The sequence below is a fragment of the Natator depressus genome, chromosome 2 (genome assembly GCF_965152275.1).
Source record: "Natator depressus isolate rNatDep1 chromosome 2, rNatDep2.hap1, whole genome shotgun sequence".
In the NCBI taxonomy this organism is placed as follows: Eukaryota; Metazoa; Chordata; order Testudines; family Cheloniidae; genus Natator; species Natator depressus.
This window is the reverse complement of record NC_134235.1, coordinates 265,144,341-265,156,884: the sequence shown is the minus strand read 5'-3', so window position 1 is coordinate 265,156,884 and position 12,544 is coordinate 265,144,341. Positions and strand designations below refer to the sequence as shown.

Here is a 12,544-nt window from a genome sequence, read left to right as displayed (position 1 = left end):
GTCACCAGTACAAAAGTTTGAGAACTGCTGTTCTAACAGGTCTCCATGGGTATTGTGAAGCTCACATAAGCCCCAGTATTAGCTGATAGTCTCAGCAGCTGGGCATTGTGTGTCACCAGATGGGCATCTCATTTACAGTGGATGAGGAGTTACCATCTATAACCACCACTGGATGAGTGACAGGGGGTTTGCTCTCAACAGCTCTAAAGAAGGAGCAGAGTGGCAAGTGCATACCCCCTCATCTCAGCAAAGGGCCCAGGGAAAGAAGAAGGGGCAGAGAGCAGGAGTAGCAGCCAGATACAGATTCAATGCCCAAAAGAGTTGCTGCAGTCTCACTAAGGTCTCCTGTTGGGATACCCTTGTGTACATCTTAAAAACTGAAGCCTCAGCGAGAAGGCATCAGACACCATAGTAAAAAGCACAGTATAATAATCTAGATAGGACAGAAGAGAAGCAGCAGAAAGCAGCTAATGCATCACTTTATGCAGCCTGAATTGGGCTGCAGGGGGGTGGAGGGCAGCCATTCTAAAAGACTGAATCGCTGTAAGACTCATATTCTAGCCCCTTGTCCATATACCTTTGATCAGGCTCCCCCATCCCGAAGTCAATACACTCTAGCTGCCTGAACTCCCCTGTGCATGCTCTCCCAGGACTACGTCCCCTTCCATGCATGTTCACCAGCCATGTCTGGCTCCTGACAAACACATATCTGAATGGGACTAAGCAAGTGTTAGCTCACCCTCACTGGGTCCATGACTTCTGTAAGATATTTGACTTAGTTGGGTGAGGTAATATCTTTTACTAGACCAAGTTCTGTTGGTGAGAAACACAAACTTCAAGCCACACGGAGCTCCTCTTCACCTGACGAAGAGCTCTGTATGGCTCAAAAGTTTGTCTTCCTCACCACCTGAAGTTGGTCCAATAAAAGATATTACCTCACCCACCTTGTCTCTCTAATATCCTGGGACCGACAGCTGCAACTACACTGAATTTAAATTAGTTGACATTCAGATTTAGTACAGGGTCACCCTATGGTGAGGGCAGCTGGCAATTTTTCCCCCCCTCTGGGCTCTAAAGTGAATGTTCAGCATTGGGCTAGAGAAGCTGCATCTTAATGGAGTGAAAGAATAGGAATCCCAAGAGGAAAACATAGTACACCACTAACAAGCCAGGGTTCAAGAGGTATTTGTGTGATTGCAGCAGTGAACACATCAGGGAATCCAAGTGTGTCAGAGAATGGGGACAGTGCATACATTAATATGCAGTCAAGGCATTCTTGTTCTGATTCAGGTCTCTTATTTACAACTTATTTACAGTTGTTCCTATGACCCTACTGTAATTTTCATCCCCTGCTCCCAACAGCGCTTTGGGTGAGTTTTATGTGGCTAAGTGTAGATTGGCAGTAATCTTATAGTTCCCTCCCAGTCACGCCCACAACCCACTCTGTGGGAGTGTCACTGTACCATATGAGAAGAAACTTGTGATAATTTGTGACGAACCAAGTTAATTTGCATGGGAAGAAACTTTAATTACTTTTCCTATGAAACCAAATTTTTCAATTGCCCTGCCCGCCCCTTGGCCTCACACACCCATCTTTCCCAGGGCAGGACTAGGGCTGGGAAGGAGGGTGGAAGGTGCAAGTGTTAAGGTGCTGGGGAACCACTAGTAGCTTCTGGTCCTTCAGGTGCTATTGGCCTGTTCCTGCTCAAAGAGGGCCATGGCCAGGTGCGAGCGGGAGGAGAGCCCCTCCAGGTTACTGAGCACACAGCGGTGATACAGTTCCTCGCTCAGCCGGGGGTTGCAGCTCCTCAGCATATATTTCTGCACCAGCCCTGGCTCCACAGCCCGGAACAGGTGCAGGCCAGAGTAGCGAAGGAAGACATCAAATACTTCCATGCTCTCCAGCACTTCGTCCCGGTCCAAAATGTCAGCTGCCAGCTTGGTGCGTGCTGCCATGTAGTCAGAGTTGTAGAAACAAGCCTCAGCAAAGGCATGACGGTCAAAGTGCCCATCCCTCAGGAAGTCAGTGCTGGAGGAGGAGGCCTGCTCGCCATGGTACATCAGCACTGGGTTGAACTCCTGGAAGTGCATTGGGAAGAAGACCTGCCAGTTGCTGATGGTGTTCATGCGGCAGCGATTCAGGAACTCCGCGTTAACCTCTGTCCAAACGCTGGCCAAGAAGAAGAGGGTGTCCACAGGGTGCTTCTTTGACACTATGTCCATGAGCTTCACCTGGGATGGCACCTCAGTTTTTACGCTGATCCAGGGGATTTTCACCTCTGCATACCGTTTTTCCAGCTCTCCCACCATAGCTTTGACCCCAGCAAAGACATCCAGCTGGCTGACTCGCTGAGCATCATAAGGCTGGTAGATGAAGAGCAGGGTTAGCAGGGCATTGTCATGTGTGTCCAGCGTGTTCATGGCAAACGTGTCCAGGAAGTTGCTGACAAAGTCCACCTCCTGCACGGTCAGGGGCAGCACCAGCTGCACGCGTGTGGCCTCTGTCACATAGGGCATGGGGATGATCTCTACCTTGCTGAGGGGCCGCACTAGACTCACCCTCTTAGCCAGAACATGGCTGTGGCCCTTCTGGGTTACAGCCTCCAGCAAGAGATCCAGCATGTACTCCATGCCCCGTGTGGGGTCAAAGCGCCGGTAGCCATTCAGCAATTGTTGCTTGTAGAAACGAAGCTGGGGCTGGTAACGGCTGTTGAGATGCTGGAGTGCTGCCTCAATGATGTCACTAACATCGGCCTTGCTGGCTCCAGCCAGCTCACATTTAGGGGAGCCATCGGGACAGGAGAAGAGGTGCTGCTCTGTGAAGTAGTCCCAGCTGATCACCTCAAAGCGGGATTTGGGGACAAAGGGAGCATTGATGCCTATGGGCCATGTCAGCCCCCCCTCGCGGGCTGGTGTCAGCGATGTCAGATTCCTGATCTGCATCTGTGAAGAAAGTACACTGCTATTTATAGAATCATAGGTGTAGGGCTGGAAAGGACCTTGAGAAGTCACCTAGTCCAGTCCCCCACGCTGAGGCAGGACGAAGTATACCCCAGACCATCCCTGACAGGCATTTGTCCAACTTGTTCTTAAATACGTCCACCTTCCTTGGAAGCCTGTTCCAGAGCTTAACTACCCTTATAATCAGATTTTTTCTAATATCTAACCTAAATCTCCCTTGCTGCAGATATTAAGCCCTTTACTTCTTGTCCTACCTTCAGTGGACATGGAGAACAATTGATCCCCATGCTCTTTATAACAACCCTTAACATATTTGAAGACTGTTATAAGGTCCCCCCACCCTCAGTCTTCTTTTTTCAAGAGTAAACATGCCCACTTTAACCTTTCCTCAGGTTTTCTAAATATTTTATCCTTTTTATCGCTCTTCTCTGGACTCTAATTTGTTCACATCTTTCCTAAAGTGTGGCACCCAACACTGGGCACAGTACTCCAGCCGAGGCCTCACCAATGCCAAATAGAGTGGGACAAATATCTCCCATGTGTTACACATGACACTCCTATTACTACACCCCAGAATATTAGCCTTTTCACAACTGCATCCCATTGTTGGCTCATATTGAATTTATAATCCACTATAACCCTCAGATACTTTTCAGCAATACTACCACCTAGTCAGTTATTCCCCATTTTGTATTCTTCCATTTGATTTTTCTAACTCAAACCCTACCATGACATTGCCCCTATTTTCTTTCTCTTTTATCTTAACCCAGAAGCTTTCAACTTATCTGCCTCTTACCTCCTTGTGGACTCAAAACAAGTGTATGTATTCTCGCTGTGTAATGCAACATTTCCTCCCTTTCTCCCCATCTTTCCTTCCTGAACAAGCTATACCCTCTATACCAATATTCCAGTCATGAGATTTATCCCACCAAGTCTGATGCTAATTAAGCCATAACTTAGCTTGTGTACTATTACATCCAGTTCTTCCTGTTTACTCTCCATACTCCTTGCTTTTGTGTATAGACATCTATAATGTTGAGCAGATTCCTTCACTGTTTTCCCTCTTGTTGTTCCTATGACCCTACTGTAATTTTCATCCCCTGCTCCCATATTTTATATAGCCCTCTGTTAAGGTCACCTTTTTTTTTTTTTATATCTACTTGTGGGCTTTTGTCAACTGCTCCTCTGAATCTAGTTTAAAGCTCTCCTCACTAGGTTGGTGAGTCAGTGTCTGAAGATGCTCTTCTCCTGGAGAGGCAAGTGGTCTGGTCCCTCTTTCTGCCCCCCTCTCCAATCCCAGAGGGGCAAATGGCCTGATCCCTCCGCTCTACCTAGAGCTTCCTGAATCCTTGGTGGTCCAGGACAGTAGTGATTCTGATACCACATCCTCCTTGTGCAGGGGCTATTTCCATAGAGGAGTCTGCCACTGCCTGGCTGTCAGACATTCTCTGTTCCCTCACAGACCTGAAAAAAAGAGATCCTGTCTAACCTCACTCCATCTCTGCCTCAGGTTCCCCGTCAGTGTTCCCCCACCCAGATACCTGGAGTTGCTGGATCTCCTGGTAGGCTCTGTCCAGCTGGATCCTGCTGAAATGCTTGTGCAGTCGGTACATGAGGGTCCCCTCAGAGACAGGGTGCACAGTGAGCGCCGCCTGGAAGTCCTCACCCTCCTCCTTCTCTAGGTCTGCATTTTTGGCCAGTTCATAGGAGCGGTAATGCTGGCCCTGAAATGGATAAGACTCAGGGAGACTGGTTAGGAACCCTGGGACTCACACTGGGTCCTCCCTCCCCCACCCACTCACTCTGAAGGGCGTGAGACCCAGAGAGACAAACATGTGGGCACGAGAGGGGGTTTCACCCTCTGCTCCTCACTTCATAGATCATAGGAGAATTCAGATCTCCTTGTTGTTTCTTTCTATCCCAGGCTGCCTCCCACCTACTTGAAAAACTGTGAAATTGATGAAATCAGACTAAATCTGTTCTCTCAAATGTCAGTCTAGCTCCACTTCTCAAGTGCTGAGGGTGAAGCTGGGCTCTTGTTCCATGCTGCTACCCCACACTTTCTTTCTTCCCAGTACTTCACAGCATAGGGTAAAGGGGTGAGTGCCCCCAAACCTATGACACAGGCTTGTGAGGGTGTGGAGTCTATTGGGTTGAGGCTGTGTCCTAACCCCAGGGACAATACCTGGTGCCGGGAGATGCAACTGATGCCCAGGAAGTCGATGATGCAGCGTCCCAGCCACTCATCCGGGCGCACACTGAGAATCTCATTACGGCAGCTGTCCAGATGCTGATGCAACTTGAGCAGCAGGCTCCGGGAAACCAAGTAGCCAAAGCCACCATGGCAATAGCGGGCCTGTTCATCCCCCCCAATGAACTCCTCAGCCCGTCCTAGGTAAACATCCTGATTAATGCTTAGGTGTGTCACCAGGGCCTTGATCTGCTCGGCCTGGGCATAGGTGTCATCCTGCATGACATAGAACCAGTCATAGTCACCCCCAAAGTGCTGATGGATGTAGCGCATGGTCTCATACATCAGCCAGACGGGGCGTTCGTCCCCATGTGACACCAATGCCATGCCATGCGGCACCTTGGCGCTGCGCAACCCCGTAAAGTATAGCAGGTGTGGAAAGTGATGGGCCACGGTCTTGTTCACTGCCACAGCCAGTGTGTTCATGGTTGCCTTGGAGGTGAGCACAGCCACAAAGAGCCGTTCATGGAAGCCCAGCTCTGTCTGGATATAGCGAGTCCTGCAGGGAAAAGCCATGGTTACAACACAAGCAGCTGGGAGAAGGGAAAGAAACAGATCTATCCCTATGCTCACATCAGAGACAGAGGGGGCACCCATACCCCCTTGATGTTTTGAGTAATCAGATTCCTTTCAAAGCTCTGACTTAGGGCTCAGCTGTGTGTACACATTACTAACGATCTCACATTTTTTAGGCACCTTCCTACTTCACAGAAATCAAAGCCAGTTAGCATCCTATCACTTGTATCCAACTATACAGAGAGATGGCATCACCCACTAATGAAAGACTGCCCCCTCTGGGCTGGGATGCAGCAGTGGTTTAACAGCCACACAGCAATCCTGAACAACAGTTTAGGGCAAGAAGTGAAGCTAACTATTGCATTCAATAGAAATTGTAGGGGGGAAGTTCAAGGGGGCAAAATGTAAATATATGAGAGATCCTTGGATTCCCTGGCGATTACATCTTGACTCCTGCAAAAGTGTCACAGGATCTTTAATGACCACAAATGATCAAGATCTTGCTTTTATATCATACTTGAAAGGTAGCAGTCTGGCAGCACCGACTCAGAGAGGAAACTGACCCTGAGGGATCTACCCACCCAGCAGTACAGCACCCCTTAGTGCCATACGATAGCGTTGGGATCAGCACTCACTAAACAGGGAGTGCACTCACTACCAAGCCCCCAACACTGCTCCCTGAAACCTCTGTTTCCTATCCAAGTACTAGGAACACAGAAATTGCCAGACTGGATCAGACCCAAGGTCCATCTGGTCCACTATCCTGTCTCTAAGGATGGCCAGCACCACCGGTATCAGAGGAAGCTGCAAGAAGTCTTCTAATCACTAGTAGTTTGACTGGTTTTAACCCTGAAGCATGAGGTTAAATATTTCTTCCAAAATTTATGTTAGCACTATAAGAAGTTTGGCCTCATTGACATCCTGTGGCACTGAGTGAAAAGTATTTCCTTTGATAATTTTTGACTTTCCCACCTTTTAATTTAATTGAATGTCCCCTTTTTTCTTGTGTTTTGAGACAGGGAGAACAGAAATTGCTGATCTCTCTTTAGACCCCTCATTATTTTATATACTTTAATCATGTCTCCACTTGTCTCCTTTCTAAGGTAACAGTCCCAATCTTTTCAGCCACATCATAGGAAAAGTTTTTTTCATCACCTAATCATTCTTGTCTTCCTTCCCTGAACCCCCTCTATTCTACAATGTGCTGCGCACAGTACCCAGATAAGGCCATGTCATTGACTTATAGAAATGCATTAATTTTTTATTATTCTGCATTCCATTCCTGATGTAACCGAACATCTTGTTTGCTTTTTTTTGACTGCATCTGCAGACTGAGCAGAGATCTCCATGCAGCTGTCTATAATGACACCAGGTTGCTTTCCTGAATTGATTTTGAACTGTGTAAGGTATGAGTAGGTTTTTTTCCCCCCTCCAATGTGTACTGCTTTGCCGTTAGCAACACTGAATTCACTTTGCCATTAAGTTGCCCATTCATCTAGTGTGATACAGTCTCTCTGAAGTTTCTCATGGTCTGCTCTGGTCTTGACTAATAAAAGTAACATCATCTGCAAATTTTGGTACTTTACTGCTCATCTCTATGGTGGGGTGTCTACCCAACACTGTAATGAAAAGGGTTAAAACTGGAGCTTGGGAGCTCAATTAAAAAGTGCCTGGCCACACCTGCAGGGTTGGCCAGTCACAATGACTCATGAATCTTAACTGGGAGAGGAAGTGGGAATCAGTATAAATAGAGAAAGTCTGTGGCAGAAGGGGTGACAGCTGAATTTAGTAGGAGGGGCTTAGTGAGTGTTTTAGGAAAGTGGGGTAACATTAAAAAAGCTCTACTATATTTTTTTAAGGATACTCAGCAGGGTAAGAGAGCGCAGTGGCATGGATGTATGGGGAATATAGTAGGTGATGGTTATACTCAGTAGACGAGTCAGCTTCACCATAAAGCATAAGAAGATGAAGGGCACTGCAAGGAGAGAGGTAGGAACTCTGCAGTTGCTCTCTGGGATCAGAGAATGGAAACAGCCCTGGCAGACATTCAATTGACGACTAAGAGAAGAATAAAAGATCAAGCCTAAGAAGGGTAGGAGGGGATTTAAGCTTACACTTTTACTTTGGGATTTATTGGGGAATTCCAGGAGGGAGCACTGAGAGTCCTAGCTCTGCGAGAAGGGTGAAATCAGAAAGGTTGTGGGACAGGCCTCCTTATAGGCTTAGTAAGGAACAGTCCAGGGAAACAGCAGCAAGAAGTTTGAGGGATTGAACCTTGACTTGCCTGCCTAAAACCTATTGTAGAAGCAGGCCTGGGTTCCCTTACAACCACTGGTGAAGCCCCTAAGAAGGGAATAGATGACTGAAAGTCCTGAGGAAAGGGCAGATGAACCACTGGGACCAGGATCAAATGCAACAGATGGAACAATTGGACATTTTATTTGTTGGGCTTTTTGCTACCCTGAAAGGTGTGGCACTAAATTGTGATCTGGCCAGCCAGGGCTTTGTCAAGCTGGGCCTTAAAAACCTCTAAGGATAGAGATTCAACCACCTCCCTAGGTAACCCATTCCAGTGCTTCTCACCCTCCTAGTGAAATAGTGTTTCCTAATATCCAACCTAGACCGCCCATACTGCAACTTGAGACCATTGCTTCTTGTTCTGTCATCTGCCACCACTGAGAATAGCTGAGCTCCATCCTCTTTGGAACCCCCCTTCAGGTAGTTGAAGGCTGTTTGATCCATAAGAAGACTTTGCCTCTCACCCCTAGACTATTTAATTTCTTTAGTAGCCTTTTGTGAGACATCTCATCAAAGCCATTTTGAAAGTTGAACTAAGTTGTCAACCGCTTCTCCTTTATCTGCTACTTTTCCACATTCAAAGAATTCTAATACATTAGTGGGAGACAATTTTCCTTTGGAGAAACTGTGCTGGTTATACCTTGTCACATCATAATCGTCCAGCCATTTTATTATACTATATTTAATTATAGTTTCAACCAACTAACCCAGTCTGACCCTGTTTAGCCCGTAACAGCTGATGGGACCCCATGTTAGACATAGGTGGTCACCTTCACCTCACAATGACTTGCTCAAAAGGAGTGTCTCTTACCTGAGCACTTTCTTGTAAGGCTTATTGGGGTCTCGGTAGTAGGGAACAATCCTGGGTTTGAAGTCCTCATCATTCTGGCTTGACCTTCCTCCAGGAAGAGTGTCCTGCTGCATTTTCCCTGCAAACAGCCCATTATTTACCCCTGTGTCCATGCAAGTATCCTCCCCATCACTCTGGATCCAGGAGACACGCAGCAGGCTTAGACTGCATCCCAAGGAGAGACCCAGGATGAGTGGCAGTGCAGGCCGCAGGAAGGCAAGGAGAGTAGCCAGACGCATGGCAGAGCTATCATGAAACAATATGCAGAATCTTCAACAAGAAAATATCTAGAATCACAAAAAATCTGGACGAAGGGAGATCTAGAAATGCACCAAAACCTGAGAGAGTTAGAAAACAGTGATCCAGACGCATGAGAGGCACGATGTCCCACTTAAAGGCAGTAGTAGGCCACAGATCTAGCTCAGTCATGGGTGTGTAACAGTGTCAGAGGATAAACCACAAAGTTCAGAGAATTTGGCAATATGGCTCATGTTGGAAAGAGAATTAAATGAGCCCCAGGTAGTGTCCATGCCTGGGGATGTGGAAAGTCATTCCCAGCTCCTTGACAGGTGAGGCAGAGAGTGCTCCAGCCCTGAGATATGTGAATCCAGTCAGCTGCAGGGACTTCACGATACAAACGCTTCTCACATGGGATGGAATCAGAAAGTTTCCTGAACTTCCAAGTACAGGAGCCTTAGGAGCAGAGGGAGAAAGAAACCAATGCTCAGGTCCCCTGGAATAACATCTGGCAACATGAAACACTGACCCTTTGCAGCTGGTGGACAGTGTCTCAGTGGTGACTCAGGCTAACAGCATGAGAGCCTGTCCCACCTGCTTGTTTCTTGGTTCCAAGCTGCTGCACTTTTGATGGTCCCATCCAGGCTACCTAGAGAGAGGGAAACTGAACAACCAGAACTGCAGGATTGAATCTGCCTCAGTGACAACTGTGCAGACTCAGATTAAGGTTAGGATATCCTAAACTCCAGAGCTGGGATTACCATTCACCCCCTGCTAAAAGAGAGGTCAGAGGCTCCACTTCTGAGACAATGCCAGGGAGACTGGCTAGTGCTTCCTGCATGGGAAAGGATGAGGCCCTCAGCAGAGGTAGTGGAGGGACATGGGCGACAGGGGATTTCCCCCTTAAGGTACAAGTTCCAGTGCAGCCCCAGGCCGGGCAGACTGGCTGGGTGAGGATACTGGGCTTTCCACCCTAAAGCCTACGTTCCAGTGCCACTCTTACTGGACAAATATGCTCAACATAACTCAGCACCCAGACCTTAGCTGGTAGCTTCAGCAGAGCGGGAACAGGTGGACTAGGGCCTGGAGAAAGAGTTCTCCTCTTTTCCCTAGAGCTCCTCCAAGGCAGGGCTGAATCCCACCGGCAAGGCGCCGTGCGAGGAGAAAACGTGTCCGGGGAGGCCTGGGCGGTCCAGCCCGGGCCCGTGCAAGGGAAGGTCCCAGAGAAACGTCCCCGGTTCTGCCCCGAGGGCGGGGGAAGGGGCGGCTGGCGAGCCCCGGTCTCCCGGGGCAGCCCTGCTCCCGCTGAGGGAGGGGAGCGAGGCCCCAGCACAGCGCCTGGCCCCCCGCCTGCCCAGGCATCGCCCTGCTGGGGCCGCTCCCCGCTACCTGCCGGACGCTCCCGCCGCAGGGGCCCGGGCCCGGGCCCGGGCCAGGCTCGGCTCCCGGCGGACTCGCCTCGCGCGGGCCGGCCGGCCAGGCAGGCAGGAGGAGCCGGGGGCGCGCAGCAGCTCGGGGCGCCGGGTCAGGCTGGCATCGCTCGCGTCCGACAGCCGCCAGCTCAGCCGCCTCCCGCCAGCCCCGCTCCCTCCTCTTCCCCTCTCGATGGTCCCTCCCGCGCCGCTCCCTCCGCCGAACCCCGCCGACTCTATGGTTCAGTGCGCGTGCGCAGGCCTCACGCCCAGAGCCGCCGCCGCTCCCTGCGCTTTGCAGCCACGCCCCGTCGGCCCCGCCCCGGCCGGGCCCCTGTGCCGGCCCAGCGCGCGGGCCGCCCGGCCGGAGGCGGGGAAGGCGCGGCCGCGGACGCAGCCAGGGGCTAAGCGAACCGTCCCGCCTCGCGGTCCGAGCTCCGAGGCTGAGGCGGCCTCTCCCGCGGGACCGGGAGCAAAAGCTCCCGTCGCTGCCTCCCGCAGCGGCCCTTGCCCTGCAGCGGCCGGGGCCGGCCCGCGTCGGCACTGGGGGCCCGCGGGCCTGATTCCGCCGCTCGGTGCGTCCCGGGCCGGAATCCCGAGTCCGCTCGTCGCGGGCGGGCCAGCCGCTGCCGGCGGCGGCGCGGACCGATGGAGCCTGGCGGGCCCCCAGGAAGCCTCCCAAAAGACAAGAAGTGTTTGGTGGGAACGGGCTCCTGGCACACCTCCGCTCAGCCGGGAAATGCCCACTTGCAATTTGCCAGCCCCGGTTTCTTCCTCCCCTGACCCTAGCGCCCGGCTCTCCCAAGGGAGGACACCAGTCCCATCTCCAGGTTTTTACTGTAAGCCTCTTGGGGCAGGAATTGCCTTTTGTTCTATGGTTGTACAGCACCTGGCACTGAGGGGGTCTGGGTCCATGACTAGGGCGGGTAGGCACAAGGCCAGGGGTGGCCAACGTGAGCCTGAGAAGGAGCCAGAATTTACCAATGTACCTTGCCAAAGAGCCACAGTAATACATCAGCAGCACCCCATCAGCTCCCCCTCCTGCTCACAGTGCCTCCCCGCCCCCCAGGATCACCACCTCCCCCTCGCTCCCTCCCCATGTCTCCTGCCCACCGTGATCAGGGGGCTGGAGGCTCTGGTGGGGAAGGGAGGAGAGCAAGGGCACGGCAGGGGGAAGGGGCGGAGTGGGGGCAGGGCCTGGGGCAGAGCAGAGGGTTGAGCACTGAGCACTCCCCAGCACATTGGAAAGTTAGCATCGATAGCTGCAGCCCCAGAGTCAGTGCCTATGCAAGGAGCTGCATGTTAACTTATGAAGAGCCGCATGCAGCTCAGGAGCCACAGGTTGGCCACCCCTGCACTAAGCTAAAGGAAATAATAACAATAAAACAATGACAAGAAACAAATACAGACTTGTACCTGACCCAAGAGGTGTCAATCTGCGGCCCCATATGACCCAATCCTGTGCATGTGGTACCCTCCACATCCTGTGACCCCATTCTGGGCTCCTGTTTCCCCTCTCCCAAGGCATTGCAATGACACCCACCACCATTCAGGAATGATCAGTTTCACGTTCATGAGACACATTGCTGAGGGGGTGGGGGAAACCAGTGCTTAATTACTAATGAAAGAAGTGCCAGAGCTCAAGAATTTTTTTACTTTCATAACTGACATGACAAGCCGGAGGTCTTGGGGCTCTGAACTGCCAGGCCCGGAGGTGATGGGGCTCTGAACTAGGGTGACCAGATGACAAGAACAAAATATCGGGACACATGGGGGGCAGCCACAGGCTCACCTCCCACGAGGCCCGGCTCTAGGTTTTTTTCCGCCCCAAGCAAAAAAAAAAAAAAAGCCAGAGTGCCACCGAAGCAAAATATCGGGACAAATGGCATCCCGATCGTACATCGGTCAGGACGCGGGACAAACAACTAAATATCGGGACATCTGGTCACCCTACTCTGAACTGCCAGGGTGCGAAGCCCAGAGGTGCCGGGGAGGCTCTGAGGGTGCGAAGCCTGGAGG

At 51.0% G+C, this 12,544-nt stretch overlaps 1 protein-coding gene across 5 annotated transcripts; it reads right to left on the bottom strand.

Annotated features, from left to right (window-relative positions):
• Positions 1-1,101: 1,101 nt before the first annotated feature.
• CHPF2 (chondroitin polymerizing factor 2) lies at positions 1,102-10,516 on the bottom strand. Of its 5 annotated transcripts, none has more exons than XM_074946663.1 (5): positions 10,503-10,516; positions 8,838-9,762; positions 5,147-5,711; positions 4,503-4,685; positions 1,102-2,943 (listed from the first exon to the last, which is right to left on the bottom strand). In XM_074946663.1, the coding sequence occupies exons 2-5, from the start codon at positions 9,113-9,115 to the stop codon at positions 1,681-1,683; spliced, it is 2,289 nt and encodes a 762-aa protein (XP_074802764.1). In that variant the 5' UTR covers positions 9,116-9,762; positions 10,503-10,516; the 3' UTR covers positions 1,102-1,680. The 5 variants fall into 5 exon arrangements, with proteins under 5 accessions (XP_074802764.1, XP_074802763.1, XP_074802765.1 ...); XM_074946662.1 differs by lacking the exon at positions 10,503-10,516 and adding an exon at positions 10,153-10,375; XM_074946664.1 differs by lacking the exon at positions 10,503-10,516 and adding an exon at positions 10,153-10,375 and having other exon boundaries at positions 8,838-9,758.
• Between the last annotated feature and the right edge of the window lie 2,028 nt (positions 10,517-12,544).